We start from the raw sequence: 17207 nt of genomic DNA on the forward strand, positions 1-17207 counted from the left end.
GTAGCCGGGGGAGGAGAGGTGTCGGGCGGCTGCTACACGGAGGGGGGGGGGGGAACGGGTGCCGGGCGTGCGTCAAACCCGGCTACTGTGCTACACAGTAGCCGGGAGAGGGGGGGTGTCAGGCGGCCGCTACACGGAGGGGGGGTGCCGGGCATGCGTCGGACCCGGCTAATAGCCTGGGGAGGGGGTTGTCGGGCAGCTGGTACACTGGGGGGGGGTTGGGAATGCTCTTGCGGACTCACCCCAGCCTGGCGTGTCACTACACGGGGGGGAGGCGATGCGGCGGCGACAGGGGTGGAGGGGGGACAGCTGCTCCAACTTCCGCCCTTCAGTGGCCGGCGCCCTAGGCAAATACCTAAGGCTGCCTAGTGGTGGCGCCGGCCCTGCCTGCAGCCGAACTACCTACCTTAAGCCAAAACACCCCTCTCCCCACACTATGATGCCTCAGCATACTTACAACCAGGATGCCAACTATGGGGATTCCGGCATTGGCATCTCCACTGATGGCAAAATCCCAGTGCCTGCGTTGTGGTCGCCGACCTGGATTCCGGTGCAAGGATTTCATACTCCGGCATCATAAAGGCTACCCTTTCAGACATCTTTCATTATTCTTAATGCAAGTTACAAATTGAAGTCCAGGCGGATGGCTAGCAAGACAAACAGAATACATTTATGTCTTTGGCATAGTGCCTCAGTAGGGATGCTCACAGGAATTGTCTGGACTTAATAAAGAATCTACTGCAAAATATTCCTTTGCACAGCAACTATCCTTCCAAAGCAGTATACCATGTGCGGTCATTACACTTGTCATTCAGATTGTACTCTAGCAGAGAATTGCACACTAGATTTCAGGCACTATAAGCATAATCGCAGATAAGCAGCTCACAGATCTGTGATAACACATCGGTCTGGGAACTTGTCGCAGTGTTATCACCCGAACCCAGGACACCTTCCGCCCCCAAAAATGGGCAGTAATTGGATAGCCCAATAATAACCAATAGTCATATATATCATACTAACAGTCCATTTTTCTTTAGGCCGAATGGAATACCTCTTACAGTAATTCACTCTCACTGACTGAAGAAGGTGCAGAAAGCAGCTGCTGCACTTTATACTATGCTGAGACATTTAATAAGCGCAGTATCGGTCAGGCTGCTAGTGTGTTTAAGATTTTAAGTGGTACATTTCCTAAGATGGGAGTTGTATTGAAGATGGGATGTTGCCCATAGCAACCAATCAGAATCTTTCTATTATCTTCTAGAAGGTGCTAAATAAATAAGAAGTAGAATTGAACTGGTTGCTATGGACAACATCCCATCTTCAATAAAACTCCAATCTTAGTAAATGTACCCCTAAGTGTTTTAGTTTAGTGTTATATGTATATTAAGAGTTAGACAGCAAGAACGCAGAACAACATTCTATACGCCTTTGACCTACTCTAAAATCTCAAAATAAACGTTTTTCAAACGGGATACGGCCACTAGACATGCATTGGGTCGATCACCGATGGTTGACAGGGCTTAGGTAGACTCCTGAAAAAGGTCAACATGGCTAAGGATGACACAAGCCTTAGGTCAACAACGGGAAGGTCGCCCGTCAAAGCTCAACAAGAGTTTTTCGACAGGCGGTATTTCATGCCCTACCATCCACTACGGCATGGTGGGAGAATAAAATCGTGTGCCCGAAGCATGGCCAGCTATGCAAGAGGACGCAGGGACCCCCGAATGTTGACATGTCCATGTCGACCTTCAGAAGAAAACAAAAAACGTGAAAAACTCATATTGACCTATTTCAGGAGTCGCCCTAAGCCCAGTCAATCTTCAGGGGTCGACCCAATGCATGTTGGCCTAAATAGGGTTGATCCAATGACCCATACCCTTTCCAAACATTGCAGCTCGTGATAATTATTTTTTTTACAAATGTGTCCACACTTTTTACGTCACCTTATTATTGTGTTGGTAACATGCACGTCTGTGATTGAGTCTGGGAGACTGGGTTTGGTGGCAATGTTATGCCACAGCCAAGTTGTACTCACATTGCTGGATGCAGCAATAGCACCCACTGAAGTGAGGGAGACGCTGGGTGCCCCCGAGCTGCATGGCTCTGTGCAGTTTACTCCATTAGTTTTAATAATTACCAGTGTTTATAGTTGTCACCATTGTTTTAATACCATTTATACCTTTGCAATTGTGTTTTATTATTTTTTTATTCCCACCATCTGAATGTTATACTTCTGCTAATTGCACAACCTGACAGATGTAATCTACACAATGCGCCCCATATGGTTCTTTCTTGGCCAGGATGCCCAATATGTGGCTCTATCCATTCAATGCATACTGTACCATATTACACATTGCATTTAATGTATATATGCCTTAGTAGCTTGCATGGTTATTTACACAATGTAATGTTTATAGTGAAGCAAAGATGGCTGCCTCCCTGGTACATCCGTGGCTGAAATGAAACATATTTGGAATTGATGGTCATGTTAGGGCTCTATATGCTTTACTGCACTGCAACTTCCTCCTTTTGTGTAATCACTTGTAGGCATTGCCTATTCTACCACAGTTAACCGATGTACAGTATCACACCCAAAATGGCTACCTCACCTGCTACCTTTCATGGGTGAATTATGTAAAGTGTAAAATGTATTACCTAAAATGGCTTCCCAAACCTTTTATTAAACACAATCATGTGCACTGTAGGTAGTGCAAATGTAACATGTGCAGAGAGAGTTAGATTTGGGTTAGTTATATTGTTTCTGTGCAGGATAAATACTGGCTGCTGTATTCTTACACTGCAACTTAAATTTCAGTTTGAACACACCTCACCCAAATCTAACTCCCTCTGCACTTGTTACATTTGCTCCACCTGCAGCAGCATGGGTTTTCCCATATGTGCTTTGCAATCTGAATTAGACCCTTTGCTTGTAAAGCAAGGACAGATCTGATGGCATGATACCATGCAGTCCCTCCTACTGCATGCTGTACAGGTCCCCTGATGCATCTGGATTGAGTGTTTAGTCACATTTTTAGATTGAGCAGCATGTAGGGCCAACCTGAATATGACAGGCAACGCAGCAAGAGCATGTGTAGTGCTTACACACTGGACAATTTTAACAATATCGTCTGATTTGTCAGAATCAGGCAAATCATTAAAAATGGCATCTAGTGTGTACACAGCTCAGTTGTAACCGTATTACTGCAACCAGATATGCTGTCATGGCGTTGTGAATCAGATCAGCAGTACACCAATCTAAATTGCAACAAGGCATTTTAGATAACAGGACTAGTAAGATCAGTGGTTCTCAACCTCGGTCCTCAGGACCCCCCAACAGTGCACATTTACCAGGTCACCCGGCAGGTGCACTCATTATTTACTGACACATTTTAAAGGATCACAGGTGGAGCTAATTATGTCACCTGTGATTCTGTGTGGAGACCTGGAAAACGTGCACTGTTGGGGGGCGCACTTCTTTAGAGTGTACCAATTTGGGGTTTTATTGTAATATACAATATAAGGTTACACTAGTAGGCCCACTCGAAGCAAATGCTTCAAAAGCTAGTCAATGTAGTTTCACTTGTTGCCAACAGATGGCAGTCTTTCGGGGCCACACGGACACTAGACATATATAGAGGATTACAATCTCATTCTTGTTTATCTAGGCTTATTTATTACAATGACTTCCCAGATGCATGACATACTCATCACTTTCTTGTACTGCGCATGACTGCTCTAGAACAAAATTGACAAAGTCGGCATGCATCTCGTACACCACGTTGGATACTTTTATTTCAAAACAGTATTTGAACTGTTCATATTGGTCTATGGATGACAGCATAATGTATTCCTAGAATGTATATCCCAATATAAAAAAAAAAACTAAATAAAACAAAAAAACAGAAAGTCCACATTTATCCAATAAACAGAAGGCTCAGCCATTAACAAAGAAGAAAATGCTTAGAATGGCTCCTCCCCCCACAACTGGGGCAGGCCACACACACACAGAACTGCTCAAAATAAAAAAAAAAATAAAAAAATTGTGGCTTTTCCGCAGTATGTACAAGGGTCTTCTTACCTAGACGGGCATCACATTTTTTAAATAAAATGTTTTATTGCCAAGTACGGATTTGTTTTTGTGAATAGATGTCTTTCTTTTGGTAGGAAAGTAGGCAGGATAACTTCAAGATGTACAGGAACAGACATTTATAAAAAAAACTAAATTCAACGTAGTAAACATTGCAAATAATTTAATAGCTCATTGTGGTTTTGTAGGTATCCGGGAATGGTACAGAAATGTGCCCTGATCCTGTGACCAGAGGTAGAATGCCAGCATTTGGGACTACGTTCCACGACAGAGTAAGTGTGATGTTCCTGTTGCCCCTGGAACAAGAGAATACAAGATTAAGTCAAACAATTTAACAATTAATGTTACCAAAAATGTATTATTTGATACAACAATACTTCCAAGTCTGATATACATATCATAATGAATTGGGAAAAACTGTGCAAGATCGAACCTTCAAGCCGACTAGTTAGAGAACCACAACAAGCAATAAGTAACGGATAACTGTGTACTCCCTGCAGTACATAGTACTTTTAGGGTTAGGGTGATGTAGAAAAGACTGCAGTCAGTAGAGCAGATAGGTCATACGGATGGTACCAGCACTAGGAAACTCAATTTAAGCAAATCTGCCTTTAACAAAAAGAACTCTCCAAACAGTGGTGTGCTAGGACTCTATTGCAAGTTGGGCACCACACAGAGGTCATCTCAGGTGCATTTTGGGTTTACAACTATAAAAGAAATTTTGGAAAATCAAAAACCTCTTACAGATCACCTCACTGGGTCTCTGGCTGAAGCGCATACCCCAGGAGGGTTTAAAGCACATTCATTTCCGATTAACAAAATAAAACATATAAAAAAAATCCAGAGAAGGGTAAATACCTGTTCCCGAGTAGAGTATATTCCCCCTATGTAACTGGGTATAACACAAAGTAGCTGCACTTTCAGCAAGTTAGAATTTCTTAGTCATATTGCTAAGCAATATCAGTCACTCATAAGTAAAACAACGCTGCCACCTAGTGGTCACAGTAATGGCACTTATTAAACATTCATTTGATTTATGGAGAAATAACTAGAACAAAGTCATTTCTGCCATTGGGAAATACTTCTGCTTTATGTAAACATTGAATTTATCATTTCTGGGGAACACAACTTATTTAATAGGGGCAATGATGGCGCCATTAGCCATTCAACCACAGCTTAAGTACAGTAAGCATCAGCTACCTTTTAATTCCACAGAACAGATTCCTTGTAGGTCTAGGCGTAATCTTAAGACTGACATTCCCTCTAATTTTCTATACAGCACACTCACAACAGTCAGAGGAATAGTCTGCAGCACCCAACAGAAAAGTGACGTACAGCTGTTCTGACCGCTTTGAAATGATAACCTAGTACTACAGGTTCTCTACCAACAAGCCGTCTTGTCCCTGTCTCAGTGAAAGTACTACAGACACAGATTTCTTGGTTGCAGGATATATAAAAAAAAAAAAAAATACAGTGCTAGTAGATTTCAGGAAACTGTGGTACGAGTAATATCAAACAGTGATAATTAAATAGCACGACTTTGAAGTGCTCCTGACATCCTGATACTTCACAGAACACGCTCTTCTGTCACCACAAATCAATCATGAAACATTCTGGCGCCAAAGAGTAAACAGACATCAGCATTTCTGTCAGGTTCCACCTTATAAATTTTATCTCTTGCACTCGCCCCTTCGAAAAGAGCACATTTTAATAAAAACAATATATTTTTTCCAGATGCTTACTTCAGACCGTTTCCATCGTCAAAGAAAAAATACTTTGATTTCATCTCTTTTAAAGACAACTTTGGGTTATCGCCCCGGAGAATGATCTTGTCCCACAGCACAACTTGGTTCAAAGCCTAAAAGTGAAAGCAAACATTTTTCAGCCATAAGATTAGATGTTGTACACTATAAAATACCAAAAATATACACAGTGTGTACGGTAGAATAAGTGAATACAATGTTATATCATTATAAAGTTGAAGACCCCAATAGGGACAACCTGGGCACGCTTAGCTCCTCCTCCAGACCGTAAATGGGGCTCCCGGATATAAGGGCATTCTCCCAGAATCTTTGGAAAGTAGCGAACAAGTGAGTGATGGGTTGGCGCAATTCACCGCTAATTGCAGCGTCATGGTCTGCCACCCACCAGGCATGTTGCCAATATTCACAGCACAATGCCACGATGGCAAAAATAACATCACCATGTCCATATACAGTACTTGCAAATTGGACATCCCCTCCAGAAAATCCCAAAGCTGACACATATGAGTCGACAGCAATATTTATTTAAACACATACAAAGATAAAACGTTTCACAGATTTTTACTGGTATCTGGGGGTAAAAACAAAACCTTACATTTTAGATTTGCTTTTTTAACCCCTGAATTAATTTTTCAAATCATCTTCATTTAAGTACGGTTATAACAGCATTTAAAAAGCGGGTCTGCGCATGCGTATTTTCATCCATGTGCAGACCCACGTCGGTCATTGGGCCGAATTCGGTCCATACCAATCAAACCCAGGGTTGCCGACCCTCCCGGAATTTGCGGGAGTCTCCCGAAAATCGGGTCCTTCCTCCCGGCCCCCGGAAGGGTGGGCAACCCTCCCGGAATCAGGGGGACCCCCACTGAGCCCCCCGATCGCGGCATTTATATGCCGCAATCCGCGGGTCTCAGGGGAGGGGGCGGAGCTAAAACGGCACAATTGTGACGTTTTAGCCCCGCCCCCTCCATGGATATCAGTTATTTAGTCTATTTCCGTAATGGGGGCGGGGCTTAATGACGTCACGGTTAAGCCCCACCCCCAAAAAATCGTAATGAAAGCTTCCTCTCCGGGCTTCTCCCGGAGAGGATTTTCTGAAAGTCGGCAACCTGATCAAACCTGAATGAGTCCCTGGATTCCTTCTACTCCCAGACCTGGAAGCCATCAGTAAAGAAAAAAATGAATACAAAAAAAAGTTTGGTAGCTGCTCTGAAAAGTAACTTTCCTTGCAACCTTTATCATAGTACAACTAGTGGCAGTTTAGTGTCAAGTATGACAGAGCATTTCCATGCACTGAGCCACAGGTATTCACAACCCAGGAGTCCATACCTCCCAGCATGACCCTCTCCAGGGGGGACAGAATGCTCTATTCCTGGACTTCACCTTCATTTTTTGATTAATATCACCTGTGTTGAAGCACCTTTCTAATCCATTAACCCAGGGGTGGTCAAACCTGTCCTCAAGATCTACCAACGGTGCATGTTTTCCAGGCAACCTGTGGATCTATAGTAGGAATGAATGCAGCAGGTTTTAAAATGTGACAGTTAGTAATGACTGCAGCTGTGCACCAGCTAGGTAACCTGGAAAACGTGGACCGTTGGCAGATCTCGAGGACCGGTTTGGTCACCGCTGCATTAACCTGTTAAAAAGAGGTAAGTCCAGAAACAGCATTGTGTCCATCCTGGAGAGGGTCATGTTGGGAGGTATGGGAGTCCTCCAATCTGAAGAGGGCGTCCGTTCCTGAAGTCAAACTCTGAGAACTGTTTTCAGAGTTATGAATATTAGGAGACCGTGCAAGTCCTCTATTGGTGAATTGGCTCGTTACTAAACATATGTAAATAACAATACTTCTGCATGTGTAATGATGCAGTCCACATTAATGAATATTACTGACTAATGTTTTATTCCATGTAAAACAAAATAGAATGTTAAACTTACATTGCTCTTGGTGGCATATTCCGCTGACAGGTATATAAATAGTTGCTTAACATTCCAATCAAATATTGGCTGCAAATGTAAATTAATTAAGAAAAACAAGCCATGGTGCTGGTATTCGTGCAGCACCTAAGTAGCCGCTAGCATAATACGGTGAAGACAGGTTCATGCACAAATGGGATTCGGTATTCATACGTGTTTAAGTAAAAACAGACCGCAAAGGATGTGAAAGGAGTACTGGTTACTCTCACATGCTGAAGAGCCAATGTTTCTGCTATGTTAATGTAAGCGTAACTATTACCCCACTGAGGCACACGAAGGTATGTAAGGCCTCAGGCATACAAAGTTTTCCCCACCTGCTCTCGAAAAAAAAAAAAAAAATTTAATTTGAACAGGCTTTAATGACTGGAAGATGGTTATGTAAATATGCCAACCTAAAAAAATGACAGGAATAATTTGCTGACTGAACACTCAACAAAACTTGCATATAATATCCCATGTCTTCAGTGCATGTACACACTACAGGCCCATGGGAAAAGTTATCCTATGCCTAATTAGATGGACTCCAATCCTACTCTATGTAAGGGCTGGGTACTTGTTTCCTAGCAGGGCGCCCAGATTTTCTACGTACGGCACCGTAGTGAAATCGGATCGCATCGCATCGTATGCCCTTAATGGCATCCAATCAGATGAGATCCAATTTATTATCTTATCCTATCTTTTTAATGGGCTAAGTCAGAGAATACATTAAAAAGATAGAAATCGGATCGCATCGCATCGTATGCCCTTAATGGCATCCAATCAGATGAGATCCAATTTATTATCTTATCCTATCTTTTTAATGGGCTAAGTCAGAGAATACATTAAAAAGATAGGATAAGATAAAAAAATCGTATGGCATACAATGAGATGGGATCCAATTTTTTTTATCTTATCCTATCTTTTTAATGGTGAAAGCGCCTAAATACATGTGAAAGATAGGATGCCCCCCACTATCCACGCCACCCCGTAGCGTGGCGAGCACGGTTGACGCCACCCCGCCATCAACGTGAACCCGAAGCGTGGCGAGCGCAGTGAGCCCGCGAGGGGCGGCGGTACGCGTCCTCCGACCTTTTCATGCCCTACTATCCACTAGGGCGTGGAGTGAGAATAGAATAGTGTGGCGAGCGCAGCGAGCCACCGAGCCCGAAGCGTGGCGAGCGCAGCGAGCCCCGCGAGGGGACGCGGATACCTTCACAGTTATACGCGTCCCCTCGCGGGCTTCCCAGGTGTCCATGGCGACGCGGACACCTGGGAAGCCCGCGAAGGGACGCGTTTACCTGTGAAGGTATCCGCGTCCGCTCGCCACGCTTCGGGCTCGGTGGCTCGCTGCGCTCGCCACACTATTCTATTCTCACTCCACGCCCTAGTGGATAGTAGGGCATGAAAAGGTCGGAGGACGCGTACCGCCGCCCCTCGCGGGCTCGCTGCGCTCGCCACGCTTCGGGTTCACGTTGATGGCGGGGTGGCGTCAACCGTGCTCGCCACGCTACAGGGTGGCGTGGATAGTGGGGGGCATCCTATCTTTCACATGTATTTAGGCGCTTAAGATAGGATAAGATAAAAAAAATTGGATCCCATCTCATTGTATGCCATACGATTTTTTTATCTTATCCTATCTTTTTAATGTATTCTCTGACTTAGCCCATTAAAAAGATAGGATAAGATAATAAATTGGATCTCATCTGATTGGATGCCATTAAGGGCATACGATGCGATGCGATCCAATTTCCTTACCCTGAATAGCCCACTACGTAAATAGAGTAGTGGGCGCCCTGCTAGGAAACAAGTACCAAGGGCTGTAACCACCTCGAGTCATTGGAGTCAATCCTATTATCTTTGTGCATCGCTCCCATATTATGGCAACCCAGTCACACGTAAGTGCGCACTGCCCCACTGGCTCGGAGCAATTTTGTGCAGTCGAAATGATTTTAGCGGTGAAGGTTGGGGATGTGGGTGCCATTGCCGGGGTTAAAGCAATGCAGTATCGGAACATCGCAGACTTCACAGACAGTAGGATTGACCCCTCAATCTGTAAAGTCTACTATAAACGTAATGAATCTACTTTTAGGATTATAAGATATTTAAGGTTCTGGTCTTCCTACCAGCTGGGTGCTCCACCCGTACACACACACACACACAACCAGAATCTCAGATATACTCTGCCATTGGTTGTACTGCAGGGCCGATGCAATACGGCCACTGTTTACCCAGCTTTAGTGGAAGAGAAAAGTTTCTGGTTCTAAATGAAGTCCATCTCTAAATTATTATTAATGTTCATGTTTAGACCTACAATTAGTCACAACGTTATTTTTCCTGAGTGTGATTGTATACATTTTATGTTTGTAGCTGTGTTATAAATTGTATCAAGTCTGCCATAATGCAACAATCACCTCTCCCTCACTTGTTGCCATCATTACACTTTGATCTTCAAAAGCCAAGCAGGAATATATTGTTTTAATAAACATATCTGCATTTTAAAACTGGACATAACTTAAAAAAATGAGTAATATAAAAAGTCCCTAACAGAGAAACCTAACACATCTGCCATGATAAGATATATATAAAATGTTAATCTTAAAAAAAAAAAAACCACGTTCAGGATCTCAGAGATGTTTTACTTCTGCCAGAATTTACTGTGGCATTAACAGCTATAATCCCTGTAAGAAAACAATGGTATAATATGGTGAAAAGTCACGCTTTTGGCAATTGCGCAGATATTCAGACTGAAGTCAACTTCCCAGCAACAATCTCTTCTACTAAACTAAACTACACTTGGCCCCAATATTAAAAGTAGATGTAACCTTGGGATGTTGTGCCTGCAGAACACGCTATCAGTGGGATTATGTTTATCGGCGCTCAGACACAGAATAAGAGAAAGATGTAATATTTTACTGCATTAATAAAAGGATATCTGCATTTAAATCAAATATGATAAATCCGAGGTCGCTCCTTTCTCTGGGACCAGTGAAATCTTCAACATTCTCTCTGCAAGACAAAGTTAGATATAGGTATAAGTATGTGGTTATGAATACAGATGCACATTAAGCTTTGATCAGTGACAATGATAAACAAGTCGATGCGACGACTTCATACATCAAAGTATCCATCACCTGTCATTATGCTTTCTTGCCATTCCCAAGACAAAATATATTTTAGCCATGACTTTACACATAAGCCTGTAGATTAATGACATTTGCCACCCTAATAAGATGGATTTTAATACTGGTGACAGCAGTAAATCCTACCAGTAATGCTCACACAACTGGCAAAGACATTTTTAAAACTTTACTACTGTAAGAGAAATGAGAGTGGGTTTACAGTGACGGGCCAGAGAGAACCTCCACCATGGACTGGCCCCCTCTCAAATGCTGTGGAGGGAGTGGAGCTGTGAGATCTCTGGATTTAAATATCCTGGGAGTATCCGTACCCAGTAAGTTCAGGCTGGAAGCATATGCAGAGGGGTATTCAATGCCCTGACGGCTTGTTATCAACTGAGAGAAGTGCCGATAACTCGCCGTCAGTGTATTCAACTCACTCTGCTCAGGTGAGGCTCACTTGCTGCCTCCTCGCCTGTTCCCTGAGGTGAGGTGGAAGCAGCGAGTGAGGCCATTAAAATGACTAGGCTTGCCACAAAATGCAGCAGACCACGCCATATAAGGGGATTTTTAGCAGCCTCTCACGGCAAGGATTCGGCCCAAACATTGAATAAAGGGAGAATGGCTTGTTTTCAGTGAGGAAAAGCCATCCTCGCCGTACAAACCCCCTTGTCGGCAGCATTGAATACTACTCATACACTATGGAGAGGTGAGCCATTAACAGAGAGCTGCAGCATTAAATGTATATCTGTCAGGTGCCATATTTATAATTCCCGATGTTCTACATAAGGGTGAAAGGGAGAATGGTGTCCAAAGTAGCCAAGCTCTTTGATTATTAAAACTGAATGATTCAGAACAAAAAGAGCATTAAATCCAGATGTCTGGACACCATTGAATGCACTATGAATGCCCAGGCTCCAACCCAGTTACCAACCAGCTACACTTTTATAGAAGTAAAACCTGTTTGTGAGTTGGACACAAATGAAGCTGTCAAGCGTTAGTGCACAGAACAACTTATTCAGTACTAATGGGGCCTACACACGTAGCGATTTTAGGTCATTTTCTGAGCAATGTTACTTGATTTAATACATTGCTCAGAAATTGGCCCTACATTGCTGTGTGTGTGTGTGTGTGTGTGTCATAGCAATGTGCGGCCCCACACATCGATATCTCCCAGCGATTAATATCCAGCATGATGGATAAATCTAGTTAATTGCTGGGGTCAGGTCCATGAGACAGATCGCACAGCGGCACATCGCTATGCAGTGCTGTATGATCTAGTATTGCTCAGAACGCTCATTTCCCCACATGACTACGTGTGTTGGCACCATAACAGTAGAGCTTTCCACTACAGGTAATAATATACAGTAAGTTATAGGAATATGTAATATAAATGTCCATATATAACACGTAACCATTCATTTAGCTTAATCATACGTCTTAACCCTTTGAGTGCCAACATCTGAGAGAGATGCGCATGAGTGCCAACAGCTCTGTGAGGTATGCAAACGATCAGCTAAAAATGCCAGCGTCGCTCACATTTGTCATATAAATTCAAATAAAAAGTGTAAAAAAAAAAAAAAAAAAAAGATATTTCCTATATAAAAATGTAAACATTACAGGTCATTAGAATAAAACGGTTTGCTTGGCAATTTTCACACCAATTTTGACAAAATCACACTCATTGTGGTGTATTCAATTCTTTCTGCTCACTGTGGCAGCGAGTAGTGCTGACTGCCACAGCTCGCATGGTCAGTATTCAACTGACCCCCCTGCACACACCGTTTCCCCCTCGCTAGGTTTTTGTAGCGAGGGGGATATAGCGGGTGCGGCTGCTAAAACAGAGACGCTCGTGGCTAACTGCAGCAGGCTCCCTACATTAGCCACGTGCCTCTCTGTTTGAGAAAATCCTCGCTCTCCTCTGTGTGCACAGTAAGGATTTCCCTGGAGCATTGAATACGGTGGGGGACCGGTGCGGGGGTTAAACGGGGAGAGCCGCTTGTTTTCGGCTTTAGAATTGTAATTTTTTTTTAGAACCTAACTTCACTTCTACAAAGTACTTATTTCAAAAACTTCCAACTATGGGTAACCAAATAAGCTTCCAAATTATATGTATGGTTAAAAGGTGAGAAAGAAAAAAAATATGATTATCCAACTGCATAGATGTCCAAATCTACATAACTAATACACACTTATATCTACTGCTTCACACATTTCCCAAACATAGTACATACTACACTATATACACCAGTTACCTGCCCATCAAAAACAATGGAACATGGCTGCACGTTCCTAAACGGATCAACACTAATTGCTCTGTCTGGCGCCATCAAGTGTCAGCCAGTGCGAACAACACTTGAATTCCTCTCATGGGGGTGAGGAGCAGCATTACCCTTTCATAATATAGGATTCTGAAGTGATGGTGCAATGCTAGTATTTGTATAAATTTAGAAACTGCAATAAGTTATATTAACGAATGTATCCCTCATTTCACTACACTCCTAATATAGTCTTCAATCTAGCACCCGCTATCTTTGTAAACCCATGCAGTTCCTGTTCCCTGCCTGGGGTGTGGCTGTCTGCTGTGGTGTTTCTAGCACAGGTCTGGTTTGCATTAAAGTGCTGAGATATAGACCACACTGTGCTAGAAGCACTACAGCAACTTTTGTATATGATACTTGTGATCAATGCGCAATCAAGTATGAATTAGCAGCCTGCTATCTTCCCAAAGGAGAGATACCGTCCTCCTTAGACTGAATATTTGTACAAGAAAGTAGGGAATAGCTTGGCGCACATTCATAAATAAAATGTGAGTTGTTTAGATTTAAAAACAACAATTTAGGGTTTCAACTGCCAGTGCACCAGCACTTTATCTGCCACTTGGACACTTTAAGAAAGGACGCACTCTGCACTTTTCGCCTGGGACCCTTACCCTCAAGCCTTCTGCGGTGGTGCCGCAGATCTTATTGCTTTAAGAAAAAGCCCACCGCAAACACCATTCAGGGTGAGGTCAAATATCTGCTTTGTTTTCCCAGTGTTATACAAGTGTCCTGGTGTAATATGTTTGTATTTTAATTTATTTTATAATAAATTGTTGTTTTTAAATCTAAACAACTCACATTTTATTTATGAATGTGCGCCAAGCTATTCCCTACTTTCTTGTACAAGAAGCACTACAGCAGACAGTGACACCCCAGGCAGGGAAGAGGTACTGCATGGGTTTTTAAAGATAGCGGGTGCTAGAATGAACACTACTAAAGCCAGCAGGTCCGCCATCAAGGGAGGACTGCAGGGACAACAGTCCTGGGCCGAGGACTGGAATATATCAAGTACAATTTGTCAAACAAAGTTCACATTTCCCTTGAAGTAATGTAGAGGTTAAATAATAAGGCCAGTGCTGCAGACACAGGTCTCACAGGAAGGCTGGGGGGGGGGGGGTTCAAGATATGGTAGGGGGCCCTGCCTATTTTGTCAGTCCCGGGCCCAACAATTTGTGATGGCAGCCTTGAAAGACAGCAGTGTCAAAACCATGTTGCACTGCAGGTGGGTGTGATTTGAAAATGACATAAAGTGTAAAGCTGGACACACACTGGGCGAATCTAGTGGCAGCCGATATAGTTAACTATATCGGCACAGCCATGGGAGAACAATATTGCGAGTACACCTTACCGTTACGTCAATGCCCCCCTGCTCAGTACCTGCAGTCAATGATGATATTGTCAGATTAAGTTGCATATAAAGACCACAGGGGGGGGGGGGGGGGGGGGGGTGAAGGGAACAACAGGCTGGGACATTAATGTGCCACACACATAGTTAACGACATTGACCGCACACACACGATTTTCACATGATATCCTTAATACTTTGCCCAGTGTGTACCCTGCTTTAGAGCTGGGAAAGGGTTTCTCAAAATTGAAAAATCTATCAAGCTGTAAAAAAAAAAAAAAAAAAAAAAAAAGGGGGGGGGGGGGGGGTAAGCCATTAATGAAATTGCACATAGCAGCCAATAAGATTCTACCTATCAGTTTGTAGACTGTACTTGCTAAATCCAACCTCAAAGCTGTTTGGTTGGTACGGGCAGCTTCTCCACTTCCCTAAAGCTGGCTCCACAGACAATGTGCAGCCAGAATGACAATGCAGGAACGCAATCGTTTTATTGAGGACGCTGTTCACTTGTTTCTACCATTGTCCGAGACTGCCAGTGGTACCCATTATTTCTACCCTCACCCCTCTGAGGCGGTGAACAGAAACTGCCCAAAGTCTGTCTTTTTACGCTTATTCGCAGCACCTGCCGGGGTAGAACCACTTTACACATCTAAGCCAAATGCATGTTTGTGCAATATGGGTGATGGGTGCCTTGTAACTTGCACCCAGAGGTACAAAACATTTACTTCACAATAAAGCTGCAAGCTTGATAAAAACAGATGGACTCGCCCCCTTAGCATGATAGTAGTCTTGCACACACATACACCCTGCTGACTGCCATTGCGTGCTGGGCATCCTGCTCAGCAGAGGGGGCACCTGCTGTCAGTGTATACACATCATGCAAATATGGAATTTGGGATTTTCGCCTCTCTGCACACTGCATCTATTTCAGAACCGCAGGTGCCCAGCACATAATGCCCTCTCGCCCTTAGCCAGCTGCCAGTCTGGCAACATGCAAGTTTATGGTCCCGGGAAGGGGCACACAGGAGGCCACTACTAACAATGATCAGACACAGGGCTGGCATAGGTCACCCGCATACAGAGCCCCGGGCAGCGAGCAATACTCACAGAGTCACCCGGGACACATGGATGTTCACAGGAACCATCCGGTCTTTGAAGGCGGTGGTGATGAAGCATCCGAAGGTGAGCGCGGCCATAACACTCAGCGAGAAGGCAAACAGGGAGTTGGCCCGTGACAGAGCGGTGTTCATGGTGACTACAGCGAATAGGACGCGGCAAGCGGTTGTCAGATGTAGCAGAGCGCGTAGAGAGATCTGGAGCTGGAGGAACTGCTGCTAATGCTGAGCTGTCTCTGTCTGGACCTAGTGGCTCTCCGTAAAACGTCACTTCCAGAGAGGAAGAGGAAGCGACCAGGCCTGGCAGATGCGGCAAGAGAAGGGAAAACTGAATGGACAGAAGAGGACATCTTTGTTACTGGCTAAATGCCCATAGAATGACTGTAACTAGTTATTTTTATTATTATTAATATTATTATTATCATTATCCTCTTGTATTTATATGGCTCCACAAGGGATACACAGGTCCCAATTACAGAGTACATAAACGAGTAAGCAAAACATACTTGCCTAATTTTGAAAACTAGTTTCAGGGAGATTATAGTTGGTAATAAAACAAAACACCCCATTAATGGGGGCATGTCATGCTCCTCCCAAAGGGTGTGTCTACTTCCATCTATGGAGAGATTGTGAAGAGATTGTGAACATGGCACCTAGAAGCGTTGGGTGTGTCTACATCTAAGAGGAATCTTGTAAAATGACATATCCAAATATAGATGAGCCCCAAAGCAGTTAGTAAGCGCTACTATACTTGGTAAAGTGCTGGAAAATTGTGCTGATGATTTATTGTAAATGTATCTGTCTCTCATTTATTTTTCCCCAAAATTGTAACAGTGTAATGTGGACTAGGTGAAATTAGAGAGATTGCTAGACTAATGAGGGAGAGAGGGAGATTGCTGTTATTTCAGGGAGTCATAATAACATAATAATTAAGGCTGAAAAAAGACATCAGTCCATCGAGTTCAACCTATCTAACTTGTAACTACTGACTTGAGTAAGTCATATCTATAGGATTCCCTTAGTGGTCAAAAATGCATCCAGTTTTATTTTAAATTCATTAACAGTAGTTGCTGTAACCACCCCCACTGGCAATGAGTTCCAGAATTTTACTACTCTAATGGTGATGAATCCTCTTCTTAATTCAATACAGAATTCATTTTCCTCGAGCCACAGTACATGCCCACGTGTCCTAAGTATAGACCTGTTAGTGAACAAATCATCTCCCAGTTCCATATGATTCCCAATTCTGTATTTGAACATACTAATCATATCATCTTTCAACCTCCGTTTCTCCAGTGAAAACATATTTAGCTTGGTTAACCTATCTTTGTATTCTAGTGATTAAGACCTTTTACTAGCTTAGTCGCCCTGTTCCAATTCATTTATGTCCTTTTTAAGGTCCGGTGCCCAGAACTGAACACAATATTCCAAGTGTGGTCTCACCAATGCCCTGTAAAGAGGCACTATCACATTGGCATCCCTTGAATACATACCCCTTTTAATG

At 43.3% G+C, this 17207-nt stretch overlaps 1 protein-coding gene across 1 annotated transcript; it reads right to left on the reverse strand.

The window, feature by feature from the left end:
• Window positions 1–3765: 3765 nt before the first annotated feature.
• On the reverse strand, window positions 3766–15974 carry SPCS3 (signal peptidase complex subunit 3). The gene is made up of 5 exons (XM_083170794.1): window positions 15696–15974; window positions 10737–10812; window positions 7789–7863; window positions 5830–5945; window positions 3766–4383 (listed from the first exon to the last, which is right to left on the reverse strand). Exons 1-5 carry the CDS (start codon window positions 15836–15838, stop codon window positions 4251–4253), a joined length of 543 nt encoding a protein of 180 aa, XP_083026920.1. The 5' UTR covers window positions 15839–15974; the 3' UTR covers window positions 3766–4250.
• Between the last annotated feature and the right edge of the window lie 1233 nt (window positions 15975–17207).

Source organism: Crinia signifera, chromosome 1 (assembly GCF_055691185.1).
Source record: "Crinia signifera chromosome 1, ASM5569118v1, whole genome shotgun sequence".
NCBI classification, from domain to species: Eukaryota; Metazoa; Chordata; class Amphibia; order Anura; family Myobatrachidae; genus Crinia; species Crinia signifera.